The sequence below is a fragment of the Ovis aries genome, chromosome 1 (assembly GCF_016772045.2).
Source record: "Ovis aries strain OAR_USU_Benz2616 breed Rambouillet chromosome 1, ARS-UI_Ramb_v3.0, whole genome shotgun sequence".
NCBI lineage: Eukaryota > Metazoa > Chordata > Mammalia > Artiodactyla > Bovidae > Ovis > Ovis aries.
In genome coordinates, this window is record NC_056054.1 from 124,322,892 (window position 1) to 124,338,814 (window position 15,923).

General features: G+C 51.6%; 1 protein-coding gene across 2 annotated transcripts in view; it reads right to left on the minus strand.

Moving 5' to 3' along the window:
• HUNK (hormonally up-regulated Neu-associated kinase) overlaps positions 1–15,238 on the minus strand; it is a 134,179-nt gene extending 118,941 nt beyond the window's left edge. For both annotated transcript variants that reach the window (XR_006055609.2, XM_004003742.6), the window contains exon 1: positions 14,347–15,238. Coding sequence is in view for 1 of the 2 variants with exons in the window: in XM_004003742.6 (XP_004003791.4) it covers positions 14,347–14,610 (264 nt within the window). In the remaining variant the exon portion in view is untranslated. The remainder of the gene's footprint in view (positions 1–14,346) is intronic.
• Between the last annotated feature and the right edge of the window lie 685 nt (positions 15,239–15,923).

Consider the following 15,923-nt stretch of genomic DNA (forward strand, 5'->3'; position numbering starts at 1 on the left):
GCCATCTGCAGCAACATTGAAACAAACAGAGATTATCATACCACCATGTGATATCATGTATATGGGGAATGTTTATGTATTATATGTGCTATCATGTATATGGGGAATATTTATATATGATATGTGATATCATGTACATGGGGAATATTTATATATGATATGTGATATCATGTACATGGGGAATATTTATATATGATATGTGATATCATGTATATGGGGAGTATTTATATATTATATGTGCTATCATGTATATGGGGAGTATTTATATATGATATGTGATATCATGTACATGGGGAATATTTATATATGATATGTGATATCATGTATATGGGGAGTATTTATATATGATATATGATATCATGTATATGGGGAGTATTTACATATGATATGTGATATGCCAAGTCTAAACTACAACACAAATGAACCAATCCATGAAACAGACACAGAATCACAGATACAGAGAACAGACCAGTGGCTGCCAAGGGGCAGGGGGGGTTAGGGGAGGGATGGAGCGGGAGGTCGGGGCCAGCAGATGTAAAAATGGATATATACAGAATGGATATATATGTATCTTTTATATAGAGAATGGATAAACAACAAGGTCCTACTGTACAGCACAGGGAACTATCTTCAATACCCTATGATAAACCATAATTTAAAAGACGATAAAAAAGAACGCATATATATGAAAAGTATATATATATATATATATATATATGAAAGTGAAAAGTGAAAGTGAAGTCGCTCAGTCATATCCAACTCTTTGCGACCCCATGGACCGTAGTCTGTCAGGTTCCTCCATCCATGGGATTTTCCAGGCAAGAATACTAGAGTGGGGTGCCATTTCCTTCGCCAGGGGATCTTCTCAACCCAGAGATCAAACCTGGGTCTCCAGCACTGCAGGCAGACGCTTTACCATCTGCACTACCAGGGAATCATATACATATATATGCCAAACATTCTGTTGTACAGCAAAAATTAACACAACATTGTAAATCAACTATATTTCATTTTTTTAAAAATGACAGAAAAACTCAAGGAAAGGGATGAGAACAAATCAAATGGCTCAGAGAACAGGCAAGAGAAGTAAACAGGTTTGCTAAATGTTTTGGCAGCAAGCTGGCTAAGAGACTGATAAACTTATTAAAAAAAAAAAAATGTGTAGTCAAAGAGACAGAATCCAAAGCTCCATATATCTCCATGGGAGACATCCAAAGAAATGTATGTTTGCAAATAGCAGCGTCGTCCATCTGTTGTGGTGTCGGTACATTTTCTCAGCAAAGAGCTGAGGGTCCTTTAACATTCCTATGACACTGCAGAATATTTTTCTGCCTCTGGTAGGTCCCTCTAATGCCTAGGTGGCTTCCTTAATGAGTCTCCGAAGAAGGCACAGCTGTTCTGGGTCTGGAATGTTTCCCAAAGGGCGCTAGCTGGACCACCTGTCCCATCTACCCACCGCTCACATAGGCACAACCAGGAAAGGCAAGCGAGTGAGACAGACAGGGCTTTCAAACCATTCCCGGCCAACTAGAACATCATTGTCATCCAGAAGGTTGCCCCCATGTCCTGGGGAGATCAAAGCATCCTTCAATCCATTCAGAAAACATTCACTGAGCATCCTTTCTCTACCAGGTACTATTCTAGCCACCAGGCATACAGCAGTTCTCCCTTCCTCTTGGGGCTTCCAGTCTAGAGGGGAGACAAATAATAAACACATGAACCCATAAATATATACCACGGGGTCGGGTGATGCTATAAGTTGGAAGGAGTCTGCCCCCAATTCATCAGTGGAAGTCTTGTCTTAGTCTGTTCAGGCTGCTACAACACGTACCAGAGGCTAGATGGCTTATAAATAGCAGAAATTTATTTCTCCCAATTCTGAAGGCTGGGAAGTCCAAGATCCAGGCTTAGATTTGGTGTCTGGTCAGAGTTCTCTCCCTGGTTCATCGACTGACATCTACTTACTGTGTCTTCACGTGGCAGAAATGGCAAGAGCTTTCTGGGGTCTCTTTTTTTCTTTTTAAATATGTGTGTTTGGAGTATAACTGCTTTACAGCGTTCTGTTAGTTTCTGCTGTACAACGAGGCAAACCAGCTATCTGTATACATATATCCCTTCCTCCTGGGCCTCCCATCTCACCCATCTAGGTCATCATAGGGCACTGAGCTGAGTTCCCCATGCTACTGGGGTCTCCTCTTTAAGACCACGAATCCCACCCACGAGGGCTCTGCTTTCATGACTAATCACCTCCCAAAGGCCCCACCTCCTAATACCATCACCTCAGGGATGAGGTTTTAACCTATGAACTCTGAGGGGACACATTCAGGCTAACCCCCAGGACCTGAGAACGTGACCTTAACAATGATCTTGCCAGAGGTCATCACGTGAGGTTATCAGGACGGACCCTGATCCAATACGACTGACATCCTCGTAGAAAGGGGAAATGCAGAAGACACACACAGAGGGCAATGACGTGAAAGGACACAGCGGGAAGACAGCCATCCACAGACCAGGGAGAGGGGCCTGGAGCAGACCCAGCCCTGACCTGGGCTCTGGCCTCCAGAGCCGTGTGGCAATAAGTCTGCTATTTAACCACCTAGCGTGCAGTACTTAGTCACAGCGGCTCTAGCAAACTTACACAGGTGATGGGACGCACTTTGAGGAAAGACAGAGCAAGGTGGGGAGCAGAGAGCAACAGGGGACAGGGACAATACAGAAGGTCATCAGAGCGAGCCCATGCTGACCCCCAGGATCCCAAACAGGCCTGGTTGTTCACTCTACCGGGACCAGCCCTCAAAGGGCTTCTTGGGTGGACAAAACAGCCCCAAAGGGCCCCAGGCGTATTTTTACACCTGTGCTTACACCTGGCTCAGTGCATTTTATGTCCAAGTTAAACAACAGCTTTTGCTCCTTAAGAGGGTTTCACTTCTCCCAATGCTCCCTCTTTTTCTTTCTTCTCATCCACTCACCACACACTCTATCCATCCTCTTTGCCAGGAAGAAATAACAGGACACAATTCAGAGTTGCCCGAGCAAGAGTCAAGCTCTCCCAAAGATCCGTCTACACTCCATCACATCCTTTCCCTGGGATCCAGGCATGGCAGGGGCAGGAAGGAAGAAATCAGGCATGCCGAGCCAAGGTCATAGTCTCAACCGTACACCTGCCTCACCCAAGTGTAATCCTCAACTCAAACTCAATTAGCACAGGTGCTAACACACCACAGTGACCCAAATCCTCATCCCAACACACAAACCTCCATTCAGACAGCACTGCTGACAGGGAGGAGCAACAAAGCAGTAGCTCTTAACATTTTGGGGGTAAATAATTCCTTTTAGAATCTGATGAAGTTATGGATCCTCATCCCAGAAATATACATATACATATACAATTTATAGGGATCCACAGAACTTTAAAGATTGAAAACAGGAGGAGAAGGGGATGACAGAGGATGAGGTGGTTGGATGGCATCACCGACTCAATGGACATGAGTTTGAGTAAGCTCCAGGAGTTGGCGATGGACAGGGAGGCCTGGCGTGCTGCAGTGCATGGGGTTGCAAAGACTGAGTGACTGAACTGAACTGAACAGAACCTCAAAGCTCCTCTATGGTCCCTTGCTAGTTAATGGAATCCAGGGAACTAACCTCTGTGAGAACTACCAAGAAACAAAGACCAAGAGGAAACAGGGAGCAAGCAAGATGGGTCAGGCTTCAAAATACATCAAAAAGAGGATTCAAAATACATGAAGGAGGACTGATTGCCTTAATACATAGAAGTGCTTATAAATCAGGAAGAGAAAGACCAACAACCCAAGGGAAAATGGTGAATGGTCACGAACAATGAACAGAAATGAAGTGCAAATTGTTGTTGGACATATGAAATACGTTCAACTCACAAACATGATAGCCTACATGTAACACAAGATATTAAGTTTAACCAACTAGATTGGCCAAGATCAACAAGTCTGACAGTATCTTATACTGATAAAAATCTGGAAAGATATCCCCACACCAGGTTGATGAGAGTATAAACTAGGACAACTTCCTTGGCAGGCGATTTGGCGAGACTCATCAACAGTTTAAACATCATATCCTTGGGAATTCCCTGGCAGTCCAGTGGTTAGGACTCAGTTGGCATTGTCATTACCAGGGCCAGGGTTTGATTCCTGTTCAGGGAACTAAAATCCTGAAAGCCACACAGTGTGGCCAAAAAAAAAAAAAAAAAAAATCAGACATACCCTTTCACCTAGAACTAGGAATTTAAACCTCAGATATACTTGAACATTTACAAGATGATACATAGGCACGGATATGTACTACAGCACAATTTGGGGATACAGCAAGTCCCCTACATACGAACCTTCAAGCTGTGAACTTTCAAAGATGCAACTGGACAAGCACGTGTCCAACGCTGCAAGTAAGTTCACGTGTCTGGCGTACATTGTCACGTGCGTGCATTCTCTACAGATGGTTGTGCTTTTGTGTACTTCACTGCACAGCACTGTATAGAGTCCAGTCGCTCAGTATCTTTATTTCAAGCTCAGAGCCTCTGCCATCAACAGGAGTGACACTGTAGCTTGCCCTTTGTCTCCTATTGCTAACGATCCTTCAGCTCTACCATCTCCCACCTCTAGTCAGTAACACTTCTTGCCTGTTCACTCAACGCCAACCCCTGCACGTCAGCTGTTGTACTGTGCTATACTTTTCAAGGTACTGTACTGTAAGACTAAAAAGGCTTTCTTTACTTTTGTGTTTGTTTTTATGTATTCTTTGTGTGAAAAGTATTATGAACGTATTACAGCACAGTACTATATAACTGACTGCATTAGTTGGGTACCTAGGCTAACTGTTGGATTTCCTAACAAAGTGGACTTACTCTCAGAATGTGCTCTCAGAACAGAACTCAATTCATATATAGGGGATTCACTGTAACAAAAAAATGGTATGCAACCTAAATGCCCATTCTTTAATTGTGCTTAATTCTTTAACTAACGTCCATTGACTTACTCATTAAGGAATGGCTAAATAGATATGGTACCTCCATGTACTGAATGGGCGTCCACAGTGGCACAGAGGTAAAGAGTCCTTCTGCCAATGCAGGAGATGCAGTTTTGATCCCTGATCTGGGAAGATCCCCTGGGGAAGGAAATGGCTACCCACTCCAGTATTCTTGCCTGGAAAAACCCATGGACAGAGGAGCCTGGCAGGCTATTGTCCATGGGGCTGAAAAAAATCGGACATGACTTAGCAACCAAACAACAGCATGTACCAAAAGCATGTACTAAAAGCATGTACAAAAGCATGTAATAGCATGTAATAAATAGCATGTAGTAGCATGACTTAGCAACCGAACAACAGCATGTACTAAAAGCATGTAATTAAAAAGAATAAGACAATTCTTTAGGGGAAAGGATGTTCAAGACATATTGCTAAGTGAAAAAAGCAAGACACTGAACAGCATGTATGGTGTAAAAATATCGGTTCCTGTATCTATCCATTTACAAATGTATGCGTACAGAATATCAAATGTATGCACACTTGGATGCAGATGGAGTATGTGTGGAAGGAGACACAGGAAGCCAGAAGCGGGGTTGCCTCTGGGGAGAGGAACCCAACACACACCAAGGCACCTAGGTGGAGGTAGAACTACCTCTCACTGCACCCCCTCTGGAGACCTTTCCATTTACGACCACGTGTCTGTATCACCCATTCCAGACTTTAACCAAATGACCCTTAAAACATACACACACACAAGTGATTAAAAACCAAAAAGGATTCAGTAAGTAGAAACCGCATAGCTAAGGAGGGCAGAGAAGGCAATGGCACCCCACTCCAGTACTCTTGCCTGGAAAATCCCATGGATGGAGGAGCCTGGTGGGCTGCAGTCCATGGGGTCCCTAAGAGTCAGACACGACTGAGCGACTTAGCAGCAGCAGCAGCTAGGGAGGGCAGAGCCATTTCAGTGGAGGTGGTAACAGGATGTCAGGAGATGGCGCTCACCTAGCAACCCTTCTGTCACCCAAATGTCCCAAACCAGGACTCAGAGAACTATCCAGTTTCCCACTACTCAAGAGTGATTGAAAGGGAGGGTCTCTCCCACTGTCTCTTGATTAGACCCACTGGTCGACAAGTTACCCCAACTCTGTGGCCATGACATCCTCAAGGGAAAATACATAGAACTGTATCTCAAAAGCACCCACAAACCTAACAGAGAGTCCTGGGCATCCTAGTGAAAAGAAACATGATGCCAGAATATTCCCATGATGATGCGCAGTGTTGGGAACTAGCCTCTGAGGCTGTTCCCTCATTCCAGGGGGTGGATAGCACCACACTAGGTGGGCAAGGTGGGGCAGGGAGGCCCCCCCACTCCCTTATTGGAACCGGCCTGGATTCAGATCAAGACCCTGAACTCTGGCCCGTCTCCCACAGGAAGCCGTGGACACCTGGCCCCGCTGCCCCGCTTCCCCTTCTGGGCCAAGAACTTCCTCCGCAGCTGCTGAGCTCTGCTGCAGCTCGCCCCAGGAACTGCCCTCGGCCGGTGTCCAAGGCCACACCCCTCTCCAGGGCCGCTCTCAGCCAATGATCGTCCAGGGCCCACGGGTATAAAGCCCCCATCCCCTCCCCACAACCCGGACCCCTCCCTAGAGATAAAGACATAAAGCCCCCTGCTTGGACGTCTCAGCTCCTGGAGCACAGCATGGCGTGGGTGGAGGACTTCAGCTGGGACTGCATCAGGGTCCAAGGCTGCCTGACTTCTCCCCTCGCCTCTCCTCCTCTGATGGTGCTGATATACACTGAGCATACACCCCAAGACCACACTCCTCCTTCCCGAGGTCTGCTTCCCAAGAAGTCACCTACAATCCAGTCCTCATCATCTAAGAAGCTGTTGTGGGTTGAACTGTGCCCCACAGAGAGATGCATAGGTCCCACCCTTGGCACCTGTGAATATGGCCTTATGAGAAATGGGATCTTTGCAGATGCCATCAAGGCAAGCTCCTACTAGTTTAGGGTCGACCCTAAATCCAATTGAGCTGGCTTCCCTTGTGGCTCAGACAGTAAAGAATCTGCCTGTGATGCAGTCCATGAGGTCGCAAAGAGTTGGACACAACTGAGTGACTGAATTGAACTGCAATGCCGAAGACCTGGGTTCAACCCCTAGGTCCAGAAGGTGCCCTGGAGAAGGAGATGGCTATCCGCTCCAGTATTCTTGTCTGGAGAATCCCATGGACAGAGGAGCCTGGCAGGGGCTTGCAAAGAGTCGGATGCAACCGAGCGACTGACACTTTCACTACTTTTCTAAATCCCATGGCTGGTGTCCTTATAAGGAGAGGGAGATTTGGAGACAGGGAAGACTCACAGGGGACAGAAGGACCTGCGAGGACAGAGGCAGACACTGAGATGCTGCAGCCCAAGCACAGACATGCCAGGGGTGGTTGGCAAGCACCAGAAGCTCCCCTAAAGCTTTCAGAGGTTCACCCACACCTTGATTTTGGACTCTGGGCTTCCAGAAGTCTAAGAAAATAAAATTTTGTTGTTTTAAGTCCTCCAGTTTGCGGTCATTTTTTAAAAGAAACTTCTTATTTTGTACTGCAAAAGGAGACGGGGGTGGCAGAGGAAGATATGATTGGACGGTATCACCGACTCAACGGACATGAGTTTGAGCAAACTCCAGGAGAAAGTCATGCTGGACATGACTTAGCAACTGAACAACAGTAGCCAGCTAAGCTATCAACGTCATAATAGCTTCAGATGCACAGCAGAGACACAGCCATATATACACACCTATCCATTCTCCCCCAAACTCCCCTTGCCTTTGGTCATTTGTTAGGGCTTCCAAAGCAGAAGACACAGGAGACATGGGTTAGATCCCTGGATCAGGAAGATCCCCTGGAGGGAGGCATGGCAACCCACCCCAGTATTCATGCCTGGAGAATCCCATGGACAGAGGAGTCTGGTGGGCTACAGTCTACAGTGTCGCAAAGAGTTGGGACATGACTCAAACGACTTAGCATGCGCACACCCTGACAATAGAGAAGAGAAGGTCAGAGGAAAAAATCCACCCAAGGCAACCTCCTCTTGGTGAACGCAGGTAAGGATACCAGAGAGGTGGTTTTTATTTGCTCAGGGTCACTTCAAGCATCTAATGAGAAAATGCATGGAAGACCCTGGATACGCCACAAAGCACTCTACCGCTGAGCTGGCATTCAGGAAAAAGGAGGGGCAACAGCTCTCTCTGCCTTTGTAGAAGCCTCCACCTCCTTGGGTACCATTCAGGCCCTGTGGCTCACCTCTCTCCTGCCGGTCATCCTACCAGCCAGCAGCACTACATCAGAGAACGTGAAATTCAATTCAGATCAGCACTTGAAAGCAGCCAGGGCCCAGGCTGAGTGGGGGAAGCGGTTTCGCCAGTTTGCTAAAAATAAGGCTCAGGGATTATCTATAGGTTTCAATTAGCCAGGAGAGCAAACAGGTTGCTCGCTTATCATGAATAATCGAGATGGGGTGTATAGCCCAAGATAAATGATACTTCGTGCCCAGCCCACCCTTTCACAGGGGACACCCAGCCTGCTCCCTCTCAGGGCAGACAATGGGGGCCACTCTCCACACCTCCCGGGAGGAGAACCCTGGACGTGGATGACTGCCACGTGGCCCGGGAACAGCCTCCAGTGTGCACACCGCTGTAGTTGAGCCCAGCCTGTAGCAATGACTCCACACACCCGCAGAGAAAATTTCGGGTTGTGCTCCTCTTCATGGGCACGGTTCAGCACGGTTGTGCTGACTCAAAGCGCCCTTTGAAGTCCTTGGGACTTGAGGATCAACGAAGCGAGCCCTACGTGCCAATTTCCATCATTCACAGGGACTTCAAAAAGATGAGGCAGGGCAGGAAGTTCAGAAAAGACTGTGCCTGCGAACTGCAGCATGCAATCTCCGAAATTATAGGCGCAGCCTTGTCACATGCGACTCTTGGAGCAGGTGCCTTCTGCCCGATGCCTCTCACTTGCCAAGAAATCCCTGCTGAGGGTTAATAGGAATATCCAGTTCCCTAAGCATTTCTTGTGTCTCAGCGCTATTACCCCTAGATTTCTAGCACTTAAAAAAAAATTACAGGATTTAGCACCTGTTTGTCTCCGAAATACTTGCTAAAAACGGAACTGCCAAAAGGCCACCTCTAAAATTAGTCATATTTCCTGCTCTGAAAAACATAGTAAATTCTATTTTTAGTAACTCCTTCACTCCAGGTACCTGGCGTGACATGGTGCTGTCATGCTCGGGCATAATTATTGGCAACTTACGAAGCAGGCAACCCTTATTTTTAGCCCCAAAATAGCTCCAATGAAAATGATTAATAGGCTTAAAAAAAAAAAAACTAACCAATCATTTTACGTACCTAACTTCACAGAGACTTAATCACAAAAAAAGTAATTGCAGCAATAACTATTCTCCCCTTTCTGCAGTTTTGCCTGTCGGTGAAAACAGCTCTATACCTGAAGGCACCTACGCTCATCCCTGTCAGCCTCTCCAACTATACTTTCTTCATGTTTTAAATGTGATAAGCTTGGGCCTTCCTGTTGGTCCAGCGGTTAAGGATCCACCTGCCAATGCAGGGGACCCGGGTTTGATCCCTGGTCCGGGAAGATCCTGCAAGTCGCTAGGCAACTGAGCCAGTGAAGCATAACTACTGAGCCCATGCTCTAGAGCCCATGTTATCACCACCGCACTCACGTGCTGTGACTACTGAAGTCTGTGCACCCTCGACCCCGTGCTCTGCAACGAGAGAAGCCACTGCAATGAGAAGTCCGTGCGCCGCAACAAAGAGGAGCCCGCGCAGCAACAGCGGCCCAGTGCAGCCATAGGTAAAGAAACAAATGTTTCTGAAAAATTCAGTACAATAACCTATCAAGTGCCAGAGAGTCTGCATTGCCCAGGTATTGGGGACCAGCATCAGAGGCTGTGAGCACACCTTCCCTCTGGGTCTTCACAAGTTATCACTTCATACTCCTGCACAGCAACTTCACTCTTTGTCTCAAAGCCACTGAGAATCCTTTTCAAAGTTTGATCCTATCATCATTTTTTTTCCTCGTCTAATCATCAACTTAGTCAAAGACAAGACTGAGAATGTGCCAGTTAAGAGTTTCACATGATCTAGTGAATTATTGACTTTTAAAGCCACATTAAGGCAGGCTGCACCAGCTGAAAGCGCCTAGAGGACAAAGTGAGGCCCTGCCCAAAGCCGTAGGTTTTTTTCAAGCAGTAAAAGGGCCAACTAGATTCAAATGACTCTCAAACAACTTTGGAAAGAGGTATGTGAAAGAAAAGCCAGGGCGGTGGGGGGTTGGGGGGGAAGGGGGATACTGTCCTGCAGGCAGTGATGGGAAAAGGTGCCTCTTGATAAGATAGAATTGAATGAAAGTCAGGGAAAAGTGTCTCGTTTTCCAACCTGATTCAGACAGTAATTCCCAGCATGCCATGGAGGATGGCACCCAAAGCTTTTTGGAAACATGCACAAGTCAAAATGCAACACACACCAAGTGCCCTAAACCAGTGATACTCTGGATTTTGGCATAAATCACCCAAAACAACATGCCCAGTTTGAGACTACAACTGCGGTCGTGGGGCGCCTCCTCTTCTTCCTTTTCTCCAGCCCCCTTTGCAGATTTTTCCTGAACTGATTCCTCAGGACAGATTGCCCTCGATCCTTGCACTTTGGGGGTGGTGTGGGGGGCAGGGGCAGGGGAGAATACATCGATTCCCCCCCACACACATCTTAGTACAGCATTTATGATTTCATGTGTGGTCTGTGGTCCGTGTCCTCTCAAAAAGAAAGGAAAAGAGAAAAGTGAAGAGCTTTCTCCAAAAAGTATGCACCTCCCCAAAGGGGGAATTATTGAGAGGAGAGGGCCTCCTGGGACACTCACATCACCCACTCTGGGGACATTTCATTTCCCTTCTTCCAGGTCCTGTCACCTCCAGGTGTCCCCTGGCTTGGCTCTCAGGAGTAACCACTCTCTGGGTGAAATCTCTATTAATAGGTCACCTTTTAAAGAGACCTGGAAGGCTACAAATTGTGTGAGGTTGAGTTCACCTTTGTTTTGTTCTTAATAAGACAGGATACAGCACATGAGTGGGGCTGGGGAGGCATCAGCTCAGCAGTCCTTCCTGGGTAGTGGCATCTACACGTGCGCACACACACAGACACACACACACACACAAGGTAGAGTCACGTACACACACACACACATTTTAGCCTCTACAATCTGCCAAAACCCCAAATCTACTAGTTAAGCATTAAGGCATTATTAGGAGAAGGCAATGGCACCCCACTCCAGTACTCTTGCCTGGAAAATCCCATGGACAGAGGGGCCTGGTGGGCTGCAGTCCATGGGGTCCCTAAGTTGGACGCAACTGAGCGACTTCACTTTCACTTTTCACTTTCATGCATTGGAGAAGGAAACGGCAACCCACTCCAGTGTTCTTGCCTGGAGAATCCCAGGGACAGCAGAGCCTGGTGGGCTGCCGTCTGTGGGGTCACACAGAGTAGCAAACGACTGAAGCAACTTAGCAGCAGCAGCCGCAAGGCATTATTGAATCTGTGACGTAAAAGCTATGAATGACACCCATCGTTTCTTTAAAGCTGGCCATTAAGTGAACTAAAATCCAGACTTCTCAGGAGGCTTGCAGTCCCGGAGCCCCTGATTCTACCGACTGAAGTAGGGCACTCATCAGAAATATCTCCCAGTCTCCTCCACCACTCTAAGATCCACCTTCCTTAACTAGATTCAATCAGTTAGTCCAGCCCAATAATTTTACGTCCAATTAATTGGTCCTCCTCTTGCGGAGAGGAAGTGAGATGCAGCGTTTGAAAAAGACAAGATGAGATAAACGGGCATGAGCCTCTAAGGGGTGCGGCGGGGGGGGGGGGGGGGGGCAGGGTCGGGGGAATCCTCACTGGACCCCATCCGGGCAGGAATTCCTCGCATTCCAGAGTGCCTGGGGGCCCAGCCCTGAGCTCCAGAACCGCAGCACCCGGCTAGGGACTGAGCTCAGAGTGCAACCCCAGGCAGTTCAGCCAAAGCACATAGCCTGATATTAGGCGGGGGGGGGGGGGGGGGGGGGGGGATCAGCGGCGAGGAACCGAGCCATGGGAGAGAGGAAGGCAGCCCGAACAAGCTGAGCGGCCGGACAGGGGGAGCGCGCGCGCGCGCCTAAACGTTGCCCATTATGCTGTGAGCAAAGCACCTCGTCTCTTTCTGCTGCTGCTGCTGCTAAGTCGCTTCAGTCGTGTCCGACTGTGTGCGACCCCATAGACGGCAGCCTGCCAGGCTCCCCCGTCCCTGGGATTCTCCAGGCAAGAATACTGGAGTGGGTTGCCATTTCCTTCTCCAATGCATGAAAGTGAAAAGTGAAAGGGAAGTCGCTCAGTCGTGTCCGACTCTTAGCGACCCCATGGACTGCAGCCCACCAGGCTCCTCCATCCATGGGATTATCCAGGCAAGAGTACTGGAGTGGGGTGCCATTGCCGTCTCTTTCTGCCAAGTTTCAAAGAGGAAACGGACGTAACCAGACTGACTAATCTACATTTCGAGTGAAAAGAAAGTTCTACCACCCGTGCCAGGCACGGGGAAGTGAGCGCTCTGTCATTAGCTAGCCGGATCCGCGGGCATCCCCGCCTTCGCCCAGACGCGATGGGTTAAGTTCCCAGCCCACTGCGAACCCAGGAGTAAACGGCGCTGGCGCTCACTTTGGACTAGAAGGAGGTTTGGAGGGGTTTTTTCCTTCTTGAAAGAGCCCCTCCATTCAGTGAGTTCCTCTCCCGAACACTCCCCCTTGTGCATGGAAATTCAAGCCAGAGGCACTTTGAAAACTACTCACTGCTAACCCCATTTACCCGAAACAAAGGGGCATCCCACCCTGAGAGACTGTAGGAAGGAAACAAGTGACAAGGGTGATGAAGACCTGCAGTCACATGCCAGGAGCTCCAGCACACAGGAGAGAACTGGCGAGAGAGATTAAAGGCAGGAGAAGCCGGGGGTCAGAGGGCAGGGCAGTTCCCCCTAGGGTCAGAGGGCCCACAGCAGTGTGTCTGGGACCCCCAGGCTGGCAGAGGATCCCAGGGCAGAGAGTGGCTAGGCAGGTGGGAAGCCCGGAACCTCCCTGCCTTTCCCAAACTGCTGGCGTCTCTCTCTCTGAATGGGCCACCAAAGGGGGCTGCTTCCCACCCGACCTGGGCTGAGCAAGCCCCAGCCTGGGGTGGGGGGTTGGGAGGGTGGCTGGGGCGGTGGGGGGTGGGGGTGGTTTGAGTCTGAGATGCTCCGGCCTGAAGTGGCTCCAAACTTAGGGTAACTGTCAGGCTAGCTTGCGCCGCAGCATCTCAAAAGTAAGTCATCCTGTGTTGAGTTTCTTCTCAGACCTAAGTGAACAGCTGAGGTCCAGCAGGGCCTTGCCTGACAAGGGATCACACCCTGCTAACTTTTCAAGGTCTGGAGGGGCTGCCCCTTCAGGTGTCTGGGGGACTTGGGGGCGGGCGGGGGGGAGGTCTTCATTTGCTTCCCTTGCTTCTAGAAGATGAGAAGGTATCTTCCAACATCTGAAGTCTGGGGGTATCAGTGCCAGTAGCTCCCACCCCAGCGGCGGGAGTGAGGAGGGAAGGAGGGGGTGGGATGTCTGGGGGTGCGGTGGGGGCGATTCAGGACGCAGCGGGGGGAAAGGTGGATGGTGGGAGGGGCGGCGTGTGAAAACCCTCCTGTGACCAGGTAAAACGTCCCCTAACTCTGCACCCCACAGGTGGGAATGTCCCTGGCGTCTCGGCCGTTCCCTACTTCCTCCCCAGAGCCCGCGAGGGGGATCAGGCTCTAAATTGGCCCCAAAGGGCTGGCTAATCGGCTCTCCCACCGTCAACATCAGGGCCCACGCACTCCAGTCCTGGGTCCAGCTTCTCCACTGATTTTGCCGCCCCTATCGGCCCGAGAGCAGAGGTTCCCTCCTTCCTCCGCCACTGCACCCCAACCCCGCGCTGGTGCCCGCCAGGCGGCGCCCTTCGAGATGCAAAAAAGCTGCGGGCGTCTGGCTTCGCGGGGAAACCAGTCGCCCCCACCCCACTAACCAGGGAGAGTGACCCCAGATCGCTCCTCTGGGAAATGCCAGTATCCTGGTCTGCGAGAGCTGGCGCGCGCGCTTGGCTCGACCCCGCGTTCAACCCGAGAGGAAAAGCAGGCGGAGCGGGGAGGTGCTGGGCCGGGGCTCCGCAGCCAGACTCGCAGCGCAGGGTTTCCCGTAGGGTCCCCGCCCCGATCTCCCATCCCGGGGCGGAGGGGCGGGGGGATCCGGGGGCCAGCGCCCTGGGAAGCTCACCTTCTCTCCGGTCAGCACGTGCAGTCCCTCGCGCACCTTGGCGAAGGAGCCCTCGCCCAGCTTTCTGCTGCCGATGAGGTAGTTGCCCACGCGCTTGTGGTGCTGGAAGTCGCGGAGCCGCTCTCGGGGCACGCCGCTCACCCAGGCCGGCAGGAAACTTCCTTCGCAGGCAGCCGCCGGCCTGGCCGCGTCCTCGGCGGCGCCGCCGCCGCCCCCGGGCGCCGCCGGCTCGCCCAGGAGCCCGTCCCCCGCCGCCGCCGGCATCGCGCCGCTCCGGTCCGGCTCCCGCGCTCGCGGCTCCTGCTTCTCTTCGGCCGGCTCCCCGGGCTCCTCCCGCCGCCGCCGCCGCCGCCGCAGCTGCCTTGGGCCCGGCCCCGCCCGGCCCGCCGCTCCCGCGCCCCCGGCCGCCGCCGAGCGCCGCGCGCAGACAATAGCGGCCGCCGGGGCCACGGGGTACCGGGGACCCGCCCCCCACCCCAAGAAGTTCTTCTACTGAGGCTCCTTGCGGAGACCCTGCCCCGAGTCCCGTCCGGGCGGCTAGTGACCGTCTCCCTGCTCGGGTGCGCGGGGAGCGCGCCGGCCGTGGAGGGGCGTTGGGGCGGCGAGGGGCGCGATCCGGTGCCGGGTCCCGGAGCCCGGGGCTCCTCGGCCGCCTCCGCCCTCGCCGCCGCCGGCTGGCCCGCACGGACGCGAGTCTGCCTCGCTGGTTCCTAGCTGCGCGCCGGGTGGCCGCTCCCGCCCGAGAGCCGGCGCGCGCGGCGGGCTGCAGGCGCCCTCTGGAAGGCAGCAGAAGAAAGCCCCATTCAGTTTGAATTTGCAGAAATTTAATCCGGTCGCGGGCGGCGGGAACAGATGCGAGCTCCACTCCGCAGCGTGTGCAGTTTCAAATCCCTCGTAGCCCCTCCTTCCCCGCGCGCAACAGCCAAACTCGACCCTCTCCGGAGAGGGGAGGGCCCTGGGAGGGGGGCGGCGGGGCCACCTGAGCTCCAGACTTGGGGGGACCCCGTGCGGCCTCTGAGACGCGCGCTCCCGGGCAGCCCAAGTCGGGCAGCCTCCGCCTGTGCCTCTCGCCCGGCTTCTGGGCTTGGGCTTTCTGGACCTTTCGGCGAAGAAATCCGCCACCAGCAGCCGCACCCACCCGGGGCAGGAGGAAGGGAAGGAGGCGCTCTCGAAGCCGGTGGACTGTGGTTTAAGTGCCCGGTATCCAGCCCCGGGCCCCGCACACAGTAGGACCCTCTGGACCCCGGATGGATGGATAGAGGGATGGGTGGATGGATGGAAGGATGGAGTGGCGAAAGCCTGGGCTCACACCAGGCGGGCACGCGGTGTTGGAGGAGGAGCAGCCGCGACAATAATAGTAGCAGCAGCAACGTAGGAATCAGGGCGTTTGCTCCCTCTGCTTGTACGTTTACACCTTCGCTGCTTTCCATTGAAACGATGCGGGTGATTGCAGGACCCGGTGGACCAGCGCTCCCTGCTCTTGGAGGCTTTTGTTCTGAGGCTCCCGGCCCCTGCTCATCTCTGGTAAACAAATGCAGCCGCCCTGACCACTCTGATCCTCTCCGGGATCCCCAAAG